The sequence below is a fragment of the Halichoerus grypus genome, chromosome 12, assembly GCF_964656455.1.
Source record: "Halichoerus grypus chromosome 12, mHalGry1.hap1.1, whole genome shotgun sequence".
Taxonomy (NCBI): Eukaryota; Metazoa; Chordata; class Mammalia; order Carnivora; family Phocidae; genus Halichoerus; species Halichoerus grypus.
Window position 1 is genome coordinate 34656626 of NC_135723.1, and position 17320 is coordinate 34673945.

Here is a 17320-nt window from a genome sequence, read left to right on the forward strand (position 1 = left end):
TTAATAATTTATCACTATTAGATCATTAGTTATGACAAACATACCATACTAATGTAAGATGTTAACAATAGGAAAAAATTGATGGAGTATACACAATTTCTCTGCACCATCCTTGCAAATTTTCTGCAAACTTAAAAGTATTCTAAAATAAAAATTTTATTTAAAGTTTAAAAAATGATCTTTTGACTCATCTAGTCAGATAATTTTGAATAGGGCAAAAGAGAAATACACATTATTCCCCACTCAACCACATTTTGATCACCATTTCTCTTTTTTTAACTTATTTTTTTTTTTTAAGATTTTATTTATTTGACAGAGAGAGACACAGTGAGAGAGGGAACACAAGCAGGGGGAGCGGGAGAGGGAGAAGCAGGCTCCCCGCAGAGCAGGGAGCCCGATGTGGGGCTCGATCCCAGGACCCTGGGATCATGACCTGAGCCGAAGGCAGACGCTTTATGACTGAGCCACCTAGGTGCCCCTTTTAACTTATATTTTGATATCATAAAACTACTTCTGAATTATTGTATTATTTCCTACTCTACCTTTGTCCCACTGCAATGACAGCTCTGTGAGTCAAGGATTATTTAGTAGCATGCTTCTAAGCTCAATGAGTTTTTGTTGAGTGAATGAACGATGAAAAAAAATAATAAATTTTTCTATATACAAATGACTTGATTTGTACCAAAAATTGCGGGGTAGAGAGGGGATTTTTAACAGAACATGATATCTAAGTACCAGGAAAAAGGCTTAAGATGAACTGCTCTAAAACCAGAATACCCATTTTGGCAAATGTCCTTATTTTTCCTATGTTTAATAATCCAATGTAGCCTGTAAATTCAATTAGGAGAACTAGAAACCAATTTGCAATTAACCTATTTTGGAAGGCTAACAAGTTTAATTGATTAACACTAAAAAGTTCATCATTGCTGCAATAGAAATTTTTATGACAACTATGGTGATGACAGCTGGTTGAACCATTTTTTAGGCTAAAATTATCTGGTTTTGCTTTATGCCATTGAACTTTTGAGCTTCGAAAATTTGCCCACAGGTAAAAGAGAGATAATCTCTAAGGAAAATCATGACCCTGTGCCTCCACCTGTAGGAAATTAATTAGGCAACTTCTTGTGTATCTTTCTGGTCATTTGAATAAGAGAACATAAGACCGACCCTCCAACCAGTTGATTTTATGAGCTTAGCGATCTGTCCTTAATTGGCAAGATAAAATATTTTCAGTGTGGAAATTCATTAGACTTAAAACTTCATATTATCTGCAACCAGTTATATAAAACTCAGTTATATGAAATATTGGTAAGATAAAACTTGAAAGCTATGTGATCCATTTATTCTTTAATATTGGGGATTCTTTAAAAATTGAAGCAAAAAAATAAAATTAAAAAATATATTGGAGATTCTTAACTTGGGGTTCATGGCCCCTCCCCCAAAAATCATACACAAATGATGGACACTCTGTACATACAACTCTTGGTAAAGTGTCTATAGCTTCATCAGAATTTCAAAGTGGTCCATAACTCAAAGAATGTCAGCCCCCACTCCACCCTTTAAAGTTTATTCTTGAATCAAGTCAAACCATCAGAAAGTTGCACATTTGTTGAGTATTATTTGGGGGCTTTTAAAATTATATGTAATTGAGTTTGGCTGTGCAGGCATCAGCTTGCATTGAAGGGAATCCGACATTGCCAGGAACTTGAAAACACAGTGCTGTATACCATGGTAGCCAGCATAAAAACCTATGATTTTTATTGGTTCTTAGTCCTAGCAAAGGCTGGGCTTCTCCTAAACATGTTGTTTGGTTCTTCTTATCAACAGTGTGAATCTTGAAACTGCTCATGAGTCCTTCTTCACCTTGAGAAGTAGGAAACTCAGACCAATTTACAGCTACCCTTTTATCAAAGATATAGGTTTTTACAACATGCATTTGAAAGTATTAATCTAAACTACAACTACATATTATTAGTTTCCTGTCTTCATTTCCCATCATCTCAATTTCCTCATCTACTTCATGTTATCCTATTGTTTGGTATATATTTTTAAAGCTTCATATCCTTTTTGGAATAAGATGTGAGATGTAAAAGGAAATATATTTAAAAAAGAAGAAAACCGAGCTTATAACTAAAGGCAAAAATTCTATCAGACTTCACTTTACTAAAACAAAGTTTCTCATTACGTTTCTGTTTGTTATTCTTTTTAAAAAATGAAGACAACAAAAGTGAGAACATAAAAAAAAAAGTTAGTCCTTAATGCATAGAAAAACACTTTAATATATAGGATGGCTTGGTGATGAAATGTACATTTCAGAAGCCACTCAGTACACTACATCAAGATTAAATATTATTTTTTAGGACAATACTGGCATTAATTTTGGCACAGTTTTAAAGTCAACATTATGTATAAGATACCTTATAAAATTAGTTACAGCATTACTCCATTGACTGCTGTATTTAAAAATATATTGCATTTGAATTTTAAATGTTTTCTTTAAGATAAAGATGCTTTACAAAGATGCCTTCCAAATAAAAAATTGACAAGTTACCTGAAAACACGGAAATGCTAATTCAATAGCCATAAAGCATTTACACAACAACAAAAATACAACTTTCATAAATATTAAAGAATCAGAAATAACAATTTTGATAAATACTACAGGAAATATTTGACCTCGGAAATACTGACAGAATTAAACTTTCAGGTTGATGTCACCTTGCTTGAGGTCTTTTCCATGTTCTTTCTCTTATACGTAAAACTCATGTTTTGTAAAATCCAGTCCTATAATATTAGAGAGGAGAAATTGTTAATTGTCACTCTAATGTGACTCTCAAGATTTCTTACTTTTAAATAACCCTATTGAAAAAACTTTTAAAACCTAACTACATGTCCTATGTTTAAAATTTCTTCAATAAATGTAATAGGAATAATTATAGTGTTAAATAGCTTTCTTATGAACTATTCATGGGGAAAATAAGGTAATAATTTTAATGGTCTACCAAATGTATTATGTCTCAAGATCATTCAGATCTCTGCATATCAGAGCTCCCGCAGGTTCTAAATAATACAAAATTAGTAAAAATGAAAATCAAACTCAATCATATTAGGAAAAAATAAGGCAAATTTGCTACCTTGTTGGCAAATAAGGATTAAATATTGAATTTTTAAGAACACTAAACTGCTGTTCTCTTAAGTACACATTTAAATTACCTCTTGTTATCTTCTGTGGAAAATCATACTTGGGAGGCATCACCTGTCTTCTGCCCATTCCATGAGATCGTGAAAGCAAACAGTCTACATACATGTCCCAGAAATCCTGAGCTATACTTAAGAAGACATTATAATGTCTAGGCCGCTGGGATTTTTGCAAGAACGACATGAAATTCCAGAAAACATCCACATTATGCTGTATCTTGAGTTCCTTGAGATCTATCATGGTCAAAGAGCAAGCATTCCAACACTGGAAATCAATATCTTCTGTGATGCCTGGGCTGATGCTAGCAAGCACCCCCTTTTGAAATTCAAAATCAGCATTAATCAGATTGATTAGCATCATGCAGCCCAGTGGTAGGTAGAACCATCTTCTTGTGACAAAACCCATATTCTATACAGAAGGGAAAAAAAAAAAAAACCAAGGAATATATTTTTTTAAGTTTTTATTTTTTTATTTAAATTCAAGTTAGTTAACATACAATGCTACACCGGTTTCAGGAGCAGAACCCAGTGATTCATCACCCACATACAATGCCCAGTGCTCGTCCCAACAAGTGCCCTCCTTAATGTCCATCACCCATTTAGCCCATCCTCCTACCCACCTGCCCACCAGCAACCTTCAGTTTGTTCTCTGTATTTAAGAGTCTCTTATGGTTTGCCTCTCTCTCTGTTTTTATCTTATTTTATTTTTCCTTTCCCTCCCCAATGTTCATCTGTTTTGTTTCTCTAAAAAAAAAAAAAAAGAGGGAATATATTTTTAAGTTAAAAAGAAAATTATTCGGGACGCCTGGGTGGCTCAGTCTATTAAGTGTCTGCCTTTGGCTCAGGTCATGATCCCAGGGTCCTGGGATCGAGTCCCGCATCGGGCTCCTTGCTCAGTGGGGAGCCTGCTTCTCTCTCTGCCTGCAGCTCCCCCTGCTTGTGCTCTCTCTCTGACAAATAAATAAAATCTTAAAAATAAATAAATAAAGATAAAAAATTTATTCAATTACTTAATGATCTGTTTAAACCTAAAAATTTGTAAATACATACATATGTGGTTTTGATCAAGCCAAATTTGCCTTCTATGTATTTGTTGGTTTTCCTCTAAGTTGCTGACTCTCAGACCTTCCTTTGAAAAAAAAACAGTTAAAATTTGTTTACCAACCTTCTGATAAAGTCTTCAGGAGCCACTGAAATCCAAAACATGTTTATGAAGATGTGATGGATTCATTTCATCACAGACTTTTAGAGCTGAAAGAAATCTTTAAAAGCATGCGCTCCAACCTTCTCCCTTTACAAATTAGAAAAATGCTCCTGATATGGCTCAGCAAGTTCTCAGGTCTCCGGTCACCCTATCCAAGACTCCTACCACAACACATTCCAACTAAGGGGATCAGAATACAGTCCATTCTATGTGTAGCCATGAGAAAAAGGTGTTTATTTATTTATTTAATTTAGATGTTACCAGTCTACTAACCCAAATGGTGTTGGATGCTCAAGCACCAATTTTCAAAATTACTGATGCTTCTTACATTTATTCATTGAAAAATATTTGTTATGCACTGATGCCTGGTACATCCCTGGCTTCTCTCAGGTTGTTCAGGATCTGTTTGGAGATTGACATACACACCTGAAGGAGCACGAAGACAATAAAGGTAATATGAGCTAATATGATATAGTGCAGGGTCAATGACATTCGGCAAAATCTTGGCATTTTCTAATGGTTCTTTGCCCAAGTTTCCCTGCCAACTGATCACTCAGTAAACTGGCTACATAAGTGGACATCGAGGGCTAAATTGGCTTTGAATTGCCACGGAGCTACTATTCCAGGCTGACATTGGAAATGTCCCTGACACAACCTTGACAGCCGGGGGGGGGGGGGGGGGGCGTGTGACAGATCCAGAAGACTCACCACCTCCTTACTGATAGACCGCTGTCTGACACCTCCCCTAAATAAGTTAGGATAAAGAAACAAATCAAAAGAAACAAATTTAAACTTAGGTTATTCCGGTCGTTTCACATTGTCGAAAACTGTGCAGATTCCCCCAAACGAGCTGAGAGTGCGAATTTATGATACGAGCTCTAAAAGAAAAGGACTGGGTGGGGCCTGAGAATTTTCTTCCACACGAATTTCAGGTTACACTCCTGACCAGTGCCCTCCTCCGGGTCGGTCATCCGGACTCGGAAGAGGGAACGCGAGCACGAATGGAGTACCTCTCCTCCGCGCCGAGGCGCGCGTCCAGCGCGGTGTTCCCGTGCGCTCAGCTCGCTCGGGGTCTCGGGCGGCTCCTACCTGGGAGGAACAAGAGGTCTCAGCGCGGGCACCGGACGACTCCCGGACCTCCCGGCTCCCACCCCGCGCCCAGCCGGACCCACCCCCGGCGGCAGACGAAAAGCGGGAAGCCGTCCTCCGCGGGCGCCCAGAGCGCCTCGAACTCGCCCTACTGAAGTGCGTCGGCCCCGCGGCGCTCCGGGGCTGGGAGGCTCTGGCTCGCCGAGGGCGGAGCTTCGGGCTCTGCTGCGAACCTCGCGGGTGGCGCGGTGGTCAGCCCCGCAACCCGAACCACGCTCCTTTTCTAGAGAAAGAGGCGGCAAAGAGTGGGTGGCCACGCTCCCGAGGCCCAGCCCTCGTTTCGCCCATCTTCCCTGACTGGAGACCCACTGGGCCCGCCACGCCCTGCACTGGGTCGCTGCTCCTGTCTTGTACTCCTCCGAATTTCTCGAAATTACAGCGGCTCAGGTATTCCTCGCTCTTTCCCTTCCTCTTTCTGCCTTTCTCTGAGAAAATCCAGCACAGCAGTCAGTCTACTATATACCAAGGGTATCTCCTCCCTCCACCCACCCAGCCTTCCGCCCTATTCTACTATCCAGAGAAAAACTTTCCTAAGGCTATGGACTCTATTAAAATGAACCTCCTTGATGAGTTCTAACCTCTAGCTAAGTGCCATTTAAATTATTAATACTAACACATACACACTTGAAACGTATCTTCCCTGCTACCTAAATAGACAGTGTTTAACGCTGAGAAGAGAGTTTTCCTTAACCTTTCGTAGAATGAAGACTCGGCTCAAGTCCCTTAAATATCTTGACACATCATTTGGACTACCTCTGTGTTTAAGTCTATGCCCAAACCCCAATAGCAATCATCACAGGAGCTGTATGGGAAATCAACCTAAAGCTAGTTGCCATATCCCTACTTACCCTTAGGCAGGTCACCCTTTCCTCATGGGTTCTTCAGCTGGGATGGTGAGGCTATGGTCAAACCCAACAGCCCCATCTCCCAGCAGTTGTCCTCCCTAAAGTCCACTTCTCCCAGCCCTACGGCTATTCAAAGCTCCACTCTGCCCTCCTCATCATATCAGTACAGCCATCATTAGTCCTGCCCTGGCAATGCCTTCTCAGGTCCCTCCCAACTTTAGGACCAGCTCTTCCACAAAACAGAACTGAGAAGTGATTCATTTACTCTGATTAGGTAGAATGCACACAAATCCATCTCACAGCAGATTTTCTGCAGCTCTATGTTTCCAGGCATTTCAGTCCACTATTAATCATGGACTCTTAAAATTAGCAGAGACATTAAAAATTACCTAATCCAACATCCAACATCCCATCTGAAACTTGAACCCCTCCCTCTCCCAAAGAATTCCCCACCCACCAAAGCTGTTGTCCAATTTGACTTGACCTTGGACACTCCACTCCTATAAAATAAGCAAAGGACACAAACTAGTAATTCATAGAAGAGTAATAACCAAAATCCAGTATATATGAGAAAAGATGCTTGCTTTCAAGGAAATAATACATTGTTTTCTCTAATTAAAGTTTAACAAAAATTGAAGCATTTGATATTATACACTAGCAAATTTTTGAGAAAATGAACACTTTCATATGCTTTTGAGAAGAGTGTCAGCTAGTAAGTATAATCACCATGGAAGAAAACTGGCATAATTTTTTCAATCTGAAAATGATCCAGAAATTCCACTCTTACTGTCTACCGTCAAGTCAATGACAGAAAATATCCACTATACGATTGATTTCTCTCCAGGGTCCACTGCTACATTATAAATAGAACCTGTCTAAATGATGACAAATGTATTTTTTAAATCATTGTTGGATAATCCAGAAAGTGAAACCTCCAAGGAAAAAAGGTAATAGAGGAGAAAGAAGAAGAATCAAAGAGTAAGGAAAAGGGGGAAGAGGAGAAAAACAGAAGGAGGCTAAAAAAGTGAGATATGGATAGTAAATTTGGAATTTGTTAATTGATAAATACATATGGTAAAAAGTGAGATATAGATATTGAATTTACACTTTGTAAAGTTATTAAATATGTATGGTAAAATTTCTTGGGTAATTTCTAAATGACAGAAATAAGGAACACAACTTTTGAACAGGTAGAAAATAAAAACTAAGAAAAACAGATTGATATGTGAGCAGTGTATGTGGTCTTGCTCTGTGCTTCGCTGCAGGCTGCAATTTTGTCCTCTGACTCATGTGGGGTTGGCTGACTTTTCTCCTGATTCTAACACAGCCCACTGTTACAGTGAGCAGGCCACTCCAGGCCCTTCCTCCTGGAGGATCCAGAGAACTTCCAGAAGTAGAAGGCAGCTCTACTTCTCTACAAAGGAGTGGGATCTTTTCAACCACAAAGCCTATTGTTGAACCCCCACCTCTTAGGTATGGTGCTGACTCTGCTCTCTTGTCTTTATTAGACTGATGGAGTCCCTGGGGGCTTAGTGGAGAGCCCGTTGCCTGGGAGCTCCTGGACCACCAAAAGTCAACTGGCTAGCACAGAGCCCCCAAGCACCTTCCAGACCATCCATCTAGAAGGGTGTGGATAAGATCTCCCTCCACCAGCTATAACCTTGGAACATGGTACTAAGCATGTCCAGCCAGGTGTCAAATTCCTGGGCAGGCAAATTCAGAGCATAATTGTTATCAGAACTTGAAGGTCCTCTCCATCTGGATGTCCCTTGTCCTGGATAAAGAGCCTGTTTAATACACACATGTGACTGGGTTGCCTATAACTGTGGGATGGAGTGATGTCACTCTTCTCCTTGGGTTCTGCTGTATGCTTTGCTGTCCTTGGCAACTGGACATTGGCTCTGACGTCTTGGCTCTTAGATGGGGGTTTGTGCTTCACGTTTAGCTGCTGGAAGATGGTGTCATCTTCATCCTTGCTTTCTCAACATCTGCCAAGAGTTCCTTCATACTTGGGTGTCTTATTGTCACTTTATTTGGTGTTCAGCCTCTCTTCCATGAGAACTTGTCTGTGTGCAGATAACAGTTGAATCAATGTGTAGGTTGGCTGTAGGAAGGGGGATGATGGAGTAGTTAGTATCCAATTCTTGTTTCACATGTCAAAGTCCTTTCTTCAACATAGTGTGTATGTGCATATATTGGTCTGAAGGGGGCAGTAGAACGGCAAAGCCTGCTCAGGACATGGAATTATGGCTACCATGTGGCTTAAATGAATTTTTCTCATGAAATAAAATTGAATATATATTTTTTAAAAAGAAAGAAAAAGGGATTAGCAAATAGGAACTCAATTCAGAAGGCAAGAATAGAGGGAGAAAAAAAGCATAGAGAAAAATGACAAGTAGAAAGCATATTTAAGATAGAAGAACTAAATCAATAATCACAATAAATATACCTGGTCTGAACTTGTCAATTAAAAGAGGAACAATATGGTTAGATTTTAAATTCTGCTATATGCTGTTAAGACAAGATACACAAAAAAATAAGGACAGGGAAACTTAAAAAGAACAGAAATAGATATACCATGCAAATGTTAATTGTTTTTTTAACTGATACAGTTTTATTAATACAAAATAAAAGAAATGATAAAGGAGAAAAGAGGAATACTGTATAATGATAGAAGATGCAATTCAGGAAGAAGATACAAATATTCTAAATTTACATACAGTTCAACATAGCCACAAAATACATAATGCAAAAATTGACAGAAGTAGAGGGAAAATTGGACAAACTCACCATCATAATGAAAGATTCAACAAACTTTAGGTTAGGAAAACAAATAATTTCTTAAAGTATAGATGATCTGAATGACACAGTTAACAAGTTTATATAGAACCGTGAAACATACAGTTAGAGAACACATTCCTCTCAATAGAAAATAAAGTAAGTCTCATGGACATAAAGCAAGTCTCAACAGATTTCAAAAACTGTTATCATTCAAATTTTGTTACCTGATCGTGATACAGAAAGTTTACAAATAAAAGCAAGAACATAAATTTCCATATGTTTAGAAATTTAGACAACAAATGTTTTTATTTATACAATAATTTTATTTAATAATAAATTTTAAAATAAATTACAGGAGTGCCTAGGTGGCTTTTGATTTCAGCTCAGGGTCCTGGGATCAAGCTCCGCATAGGGCTCTGCACTCAGGAGGCAGTCTGCTTCAAGATTCTTTCCGTCTCCCTCTACCCTTCCCCCTGCTCTTGCACTCTCTTTCTCTTTAAAATAAATCAATCTTTAAAAAAATAAAAATAAATTATAATGGCAACCATAAAATATATAGAACTGTATAATAATAAAAATATGGCATATCAAAACCTGTGAGAAGTCATTAAAATCATCCTTAGAAGGAAATTTACATCTTTAAATTCTTGTGGCAAAAAGGAAGACAGGCTGTGAATTGATGATACAAGGAACCAAATTTAACAGTTTGAAGAGAAATAACAGAATAAAGACCCCCAAAGGATAAAATATTTTATAAAACTACACATTAATGAGCTAGGGAAAAAACAGTTGATTCTTTTTAGAAAGAATAATAAAATAGACAACCTCTGTTGAGACTGATCAAGAAAAAAATGAAAGGAGGTACAAATAATATTAGGAGAAAAATGGTATATATCTTATCTATACATATAAAAAGGAATTAAAAAGATATGTGACCATGAAGAAACATGATATACCATAAATTTGAAAACATAAATGAAATTAATATATTCTTAGAAAAATATATTTGTAAAATTCATATAAGAATGCAAAACCTGAATAGTCAATGACATTTAAAGACCTTGAATCTTCCCATTGGAAAAAAAAAATCAAGCCCATATGATTTTACACTCAACTTTCAAGGATCAAATATTTCCTGAAAATTAAAAAAATGATAAAGCCCCTAAATTCATTTTAATATACCAAAGTGAGAACATAGTGTGAAGAGTAAAGGCACAAGCCCATCTCACCAATAAGTATAGATAAAAAATCCCAGAAACCCCTCGTTGCCTCAGTTGGTAGAGCATGGGAATCTTGATATCCCGGGTTGTAAGTTTGAGCCCCACATTGGCTATAGAGATTACTTAAAACTCTTAAAAAGAAAAAAATCCTAAACAAAATACTAGCAAACCAAATTCGGCAGGATTTATAAAAACACGTCAGTATCGAGCTAGGATTATCCTAGGGTTGCAAAGTAGTTCCACATATGAAAAATCAATTACTGTATTCACCATATAAACAAATTAAAGGAAGAAACCACTTGATAAAATTCAACACACATTCAAGATTAAAAAACAAAACAAAATGAAATAACTCTTAGCAAACTAAGAATAGAAGGAAATTTCCTTAACCTCATATCCACCAAAACCCTAAAACAAGCATCTTTCTTACGGTAAAAAATTAAAAGCATTCTCTTTTAAAGCAGGAATTAGTCAGGGGCACCTGGGCGCACAGTCGGTTAAGGGTCTAGTTTTGGCTAAAGTCTAAGCTCAGGGTTGTGAGATCAAGCCCATGGGGCTCCTCCATCAGTGTGGAGTCTGCTTGGGTTTCTCTCTCCCTCTTCTTCTGCCCCTCCCCCTGTGCTCTCCCTCTCTCTTTCACTGAAATAAATAAATCTTTAAAAAAAATTCGGAACTAGGGGCGCCTGGGTGGCTCAGTCGTTAAGCGTCTGCCTTCAGCTCAGGTCTTGATCCCAGGATCCTGGGATCGAGCTCCACATCGGGCTCCCTGCTCAGCGGGAAGCCTGCTTCTCCTTCTCCCACTCCCCCTGCTTGTGTTCCTACTTTCGCTATCTCCCTCTCTGTCAAATAAATAAATAAAATCTTAAAAAAAAAAAAATTAGGAACTAGACAAAGATGCCTATTACCTCGGCTCACATTCAAAATAATACCTACATAGAAAGGTTAAAAAAGGGGGGTGGGGGTAGTAAAAGCGCTGCGAAGAAAGACTCAGAATTGTTTAGCCTAGTAGAGAGGCAGTAAAGCTACTGGTTGAACATGAAGTTTAGACACCAACTGCCTAGTTTTAAATCCTGCCTTCTAGGTTAAAATGACAATTTGTGGCTTGGGCAAGTTACTTAATGTCTTTGTGACACTGTTTCCTTATTTGTAAAACGGGGATGAAAAACAAACCTGCTTCATAGGGCTGTTTAGATAATTAAATATTTATAAAGTGTTTGGAACAGTGCCTAGCACATAGTAACCATGCTATATATAAGCTTCTGTTTAAAAAAATAATAAAATAAATTATATCCACAGACAAATTAAATTAACAAGAGAGTTTTGTAAGGTTGCTGGATATAGGATCAATCTACAAAAATCCAATGCATCTCAATATATGAGCAACACACAGAAAATATAAATTAGAAAAACAGGTGCTATTTACAATAGCAACAAAAATATAAGGCATTTAGAAATAAATTTAACAAGGGCATATACATCGTTTATGGAAATTTTTAAAAATTTGACTGAAAGATATTAAAGAATCTAAATTTAAAAAATGCTAATATATGGTGTATAAAGATATCCATCTTCCCTGAATAATATATAAAATTCAATCAAAATCAACAAGGTTAATGAAAAGTTATTCTGAAAGTTGTATGATAATGCAAAGATCCAAGATAACTAAGATTTTCCTAAAGAACCACAAGAAGGAGAGAGACTCACTAGTAATTAAACAGGGTGTTATTGGCTCAGGAATAAATAAATCAACCAGTGGAATAGATTAAAGAGCCTCAAAACAGACCCTACACATTTATGGAGACTGTGTATGTAACATAATCAGTTTTGTAGATCTGTAGGAAAACAGTGGCTTTTTCAGTAAATAAGGCTAGGACAGTTGGTTATCCATATGGAAAAAAATAAAAGTGGATTCCTACCTCATTTTATCACAAAAATTAATCCCAGGTAAATTAAGAACTTAAGTGTGAAAAGCAAAGCATTCTAACTTTAAGAGAAATTCAGAAGAGTATCTTTCTGATCTTGAGGTTGGCAAGGATTTCTTATACAAAATGCAAGTAGTGCTAACCATTAAAAAATTAATACATTTAACTACATTAAAATTACTGTTCTGTTAATCACAAGACATCATAAGCAAAGATAAAAGATAACTATAATCAGGAGAAGATAATTACACTACATAAAACTAAAAATAGATTAGAAATAGGATCCAAGATCTAAGAGTCTTCCATGAAATCAATAAGAAAAGTACAAATACCATAATAGAAAACTGAGCAAAAGTCTTAAAGAGGCATTTCATAAATAAGAAAGCATTATGAATGAATGCATAAATATATTCATAACCTCAATACAAGCAGGGAAGTGCAAATTAAGACCACAATCAGATATGAACTAATACCTATAGAACCTAAAGAAGTCTAGCAACATCAAGTACTGGTAATCATATAAAGTATCTTAGTCAGGGTCCTCCAGCGAAACATGGGAAAAAAGAAATATATGTGTGTGTGTGTAACTTTACATATTTAAAAATTTATTATAAGGAATTAGCTCATGTGATTATGGAGGGTTGGAAGTCTCATGACCTGCTGTCTACAAGCTGGTGACCCAGGAAATCTGGTGATGTAGTTTCAGTCCAAGTCCAGAGGCCTGAGAACCAGGAGAGCCAATGTGGGTAAGTCCCAGTCCAAGGGAAAGAAAAAAACCAATGTCTCATCTCAATAAGTCAGGCGAGAGAGTAAATTCTCCCTCACCGGGCCTTTTTGTTCTATTTAGGTCCCCAAGAGATCTCCACCCACTTTGGAGAAGGCAACCTTCTCTGCTCAGTTTACCAAGTCAAATGTTTATCTCATCTAAGAACACCCTAATAGACTCACCCAGAAATTCCATTTGACCAAATATCTGGGTACCCAATGTCCCAGTCAAGTTTACTCATATAGTTAACCATCACACGTAGCAACAGGGACTCTTACACAGCTAAGAGGAGCATAAATTCGTTCAATTAGTCTAGAACACAAATTGGTACTATCTTCTAAGTTTGAACAAGCACATAACTTACAATCTTTTCACTCCAAGAGTATATCTTGAAGAAAGTCTTATATGTGGGCACCAAGAAACTTACACTAGAATGGAATGTTCTTAGCACCGTTCATAAATGCGGAAAACATGGAAACAATCAAAATGACTATTAACAGGAGAATGGCTAAATTAACTGATATGTTCTCATACTGGGATGTTATTCAGTAGCGAAAATGAATGGACTCCAGGGGTGCCTGGGTGGCTCAGTTGGTTAAGTATCTGCCTTCTGCTCAGGTCATGATCCCAGGGTCCTGGGATCGAGCCCTGCATCGGGCTCCCTGCTCAGCAGGGACTCTACTTCTCCTTCTCCCTCTCCCTCTGCCCCCGTCTTGTGCTCTCTCTCTCTCTCTCGTGCTCTCTCTCTCAAGCTCTCTCAAATAAATAAATAAAATCTTAAAAAAAAAGAAAATGAATAGGCTCCAGCTATATTCTTTATAGATGAAAAAAAGCAATTTGCAGAAAATACCATATTTATAAATTTTAAAATTTATAAATTTTAAAGCAAAATGAAACCATATGTTCTTTACAAATACATATATATGATAAAATAATTTTAATAGTAAGAAAGTGATTAGCATGAAATTCAGGAGAATGGTTAGGTTTGGGTATACAAGAGAATGAGATCTAGAAAGAATGTATAAAGAACTTCAATGAGTGGTGGATTCACTAGTCATTTATGATTATGGTTTCCAACATATATATGTTAGGTATATTCTTTCCTACTATGGAATAATGCATAATAAAAGTGTCAGGATAGTACAGAATAATATATTTCAAATACAGAAAGACAAAGCTGGCTGACTGGTCACAATGATTTGAAATGGAAATAAAGAGAACTTATGTTTTTAGCTTACCTGCTTATGGGGGTGATAATAATAAATATGAAAGATGGAAAGGAAGATGATTAGTGGGAAGGATAGATTTGATTTAGTATTTACTGCATTAGAATTGACTTTGAATTTTCTGGAGTATCTAACATTTAGCTAGAAATATAACTAAGTTGAGAGGTCTCTATTTTGACATAAAATTAATTACTGCTTTGAGAATATACAATGATAAAATACAGCTGAGATGAAGATGGAGGACTATGCCTAAATTTAGGGGTCCTTGAACTGCAAATGGAATCAATGAAGGAAGGAGAGAAAGAACATCCAGTCTATACAAGCTCTAGGGTAGTATAATGTCACAGAACCAAAGGGAGGATTTTATGGTCTGAATGTCTGTGTCCCTCCCAAAATTCATATGTTGAACACCTAACTCCCTAAAGGTGATGGCATTAGGAAGTAGAGATTTGGAGGAATGCTTAAGTCATGAGGGTCGAACCCTTATGAATGGAATTAGTGTTTTATAAAACAGGTTCCAGAGAGATCCCTAGTGCCTTCCACCACGTGAGGACACAGTTAAGAATTAGGCAGTCTGCAGCCCAGAAGAGAGCCTTCACTAGAACCCAACTATGCTAACACCCTGATCTTGGACTTCAATCTTCAGAACTGTGAGAAATAAATTTCTGTTGTTTATAAATTACCCAGTCTTTTGTATTTTGTTATAGCATCCCAAACAGACTAAAACAGAGGATATATTTCAAGAATCAGAAGGCTGCAGTAGGTCAAACACTTTAGAGAAGGCTAGGACAATTGGGTCTTGAAATACGATTTTTCATCTGGCAAAAAGGAGGTGCAGTGGTGAAACTCAAAACCACACAAACACATTTTAAAATAGCTATGATAAATTCATGCAGAAGTTTAGATTTAACAGTGTCTGTAATGCCAAGTTAACTAATCACCTAAGTTATCATTATAATGAAAATAAAACCTCTAACTAAACAGATATGTTTTTCTAGCCATGTATTATTTTAATTAAAAATCATCGTTACTACCAGCAGTATATTCATCACCATCCTATCATGAGCATCCTGTTGCTGGCATATCCCCATCATCCAGAAACTCCATCTCTGAGTTGTATTGAAAGCATCTTTCCCTTTCTGTCACTTTAGGTCCTAACCTACTTCAAAGTCCCTTCTACTTAATTCACTCTTACTTCTGCAAGGAGGTGATCATTTTCACTACATTACTTGGTATCTATTCATATTTGTATTTGTATTCAAGAAATATTTTTAGCTGATTTCTCCTTCATATCCATAATATTCCGTCCATGTAGGAAGATGTGTCAGCTTTTCCACAAGGCACACCTAAGTCTTTCAGAACTCTAGTGTTGCCTGTGAGGATTGCCTGGTTGAGTCAGGCCAGTAGCCTATTCATTCCCCCCAATGCCACCATGCTTCTTCCTACCTTCCAATCACTGAGTTGCAGTTCTGTCACACTTGGGTTATCCCATTTCTACTTTATACAGCATGCTTCTCCAAGAAACACTGCCATCATCACAACCCACAGAATTTAGAAGAGCACTCCACACACAGCAGGGACATGGTGACTGACTAATGCTGAACACCTACAAAAAGAAGAATTTTTCAATTCATTGATTTTCTGACTCACTATATTAAAGACATTAATTTGAAACATCTACAATTGCATTTGCTTCTAGTAAACCTTAATAACAACGTATTTATCAAAATGTGATTCAATGACCTTGGGGAGAAAGAGCAGGAAATGAAGTTGAAACAAATAAGTACCCTGCAGAGAAAACAAGCACTCCTTGACTGTGACTAATTGAAGGGAAAGAAGGCATAATTTTTTCAGAAATACTGAGACAAAGATGAACAAAATGTTGTCTCTGGAGACAAGAGAAAAAGAAAAAGTTCAGGAGAGAAGTTGAAAAAAGATCATTAATCCTTACCCTTGCCAAAAAATTAGTAGAAAATATTTTGTTGACATTGTTTAAGAGGAATAAGAAATAAAAGTGTATCTTAGCTTTACTTTATCTTTAGTTTAGCTGAAACATAGAAAGTGTATAAATACCTCTGTATTATCTTGTACTGGTTGCTTTAAGGATCACAATATATAATCTTAACTTTTCACAGGAAAGTTAGGGTTAATGTTGAATCGATTCATGTAAAATGTAGAAATCTTGCCAACTATGAGTTCATTTACTCACCTTTGCATCCTTTTTGCTGAAGTTGTCAAAGGTATTACATCTACATACATTAGATGATACAATATTATAATTTCCATTGTTCTTCATTCCTCCTCCCTCTACTAAGATCTGAATTTCCATCTGTTTTTATTTCTCTTAACCCTGAAGAACTTTCTTAATATTTATTTTTTCAAATTTTTAAATTTAAATTCAATTAACATATAGTGTATTATTAGTTTCAGAGGTAGAGTTTAGTGATTTACCAGTCTTGTATATTACCCAGTGCTCATTATATCATGTGCCCTCCTTAATGTCCATCACCCAGTTACCCCACCCCTCCCACCCCTCTCCCCTCCAGCAACACTCAGTTTGTTTCCTCCGATTAAGAGTCTCTATGGTTTGTCTCCCTCTCTGATTTCGTCTTTTCATTTTTTCCCTCCCTTCCCCTATGATCCTCTGTCTTGTTTCTCAAATTCCTCATATCAGTGAGATCATATGATAATTGTCTTTCTCTGACTGACTTATTTCGCTTAGCGTAATACCCTATAGTTCCATCCACATCATCGCAAATGACAAAATTTCATATTTTTTTGGATGGCTGAGTAGTATTACATTATATATAATGTTACATACCACATCTTCTTTATCTATTCATCTGTCTACAGACATCTGGGCTCTTTCCATAGTTTGGCTAATGTGGACATTGCTGCTATAAACTTTGGGGTGCAGGTGCCCCTTTGGATCACTACATTTGTATCTTTGGGGTAAATACCTACTAGTGCAATTGCTGGGTCATAGGGTAGCTCTATTTTCAACTTTTT

General features: G+C 37.0%; 1 protein-coding gene and 1 long non-coding RNA gene across 2 annotated transcripts; both read right to left on the bottom strand.

The window, feature by feature from the left end:
• Positions 1-2259: 2259 nt before the first annotated feature.
• FAM237B (family with sequence similarity 237 member B) lies at positions 2260-3604 on the bottom strand. Its single transcript, XM_078059846.1, has 2 exons — positions 3214-3604; positions 2260-2784 (listed from the first exon to the last, which is right to left on the bottom strand). Exons 1-2 carry the CDS (start codon positions 3602-3604, stop codon positions 2750-2752), a joined length of 426 nt encoding a protein of 141 aa, XP_077915972.1. The 3' UTR covers positions 2260-2749.
• Positions 3605-4714: 1110 nt separating this feature from the next.
• Positions 4715-5676, bottom strand: LOC144379661 (uncharacterized). The gene is made up of 3 exons (XR_013442987.1): positions 5575-5676; positions 5413-5491; positions 4715-4828 (listed from the first exon to the last, which is right to left on the bottom strand). It is a non-coding gene; the product is annotated as an uncharacterized LOC144379661 (long non-coding RNA).
• Between the last annotated feature and the right edge of the window lie 11644 nt (positions 5677-17320).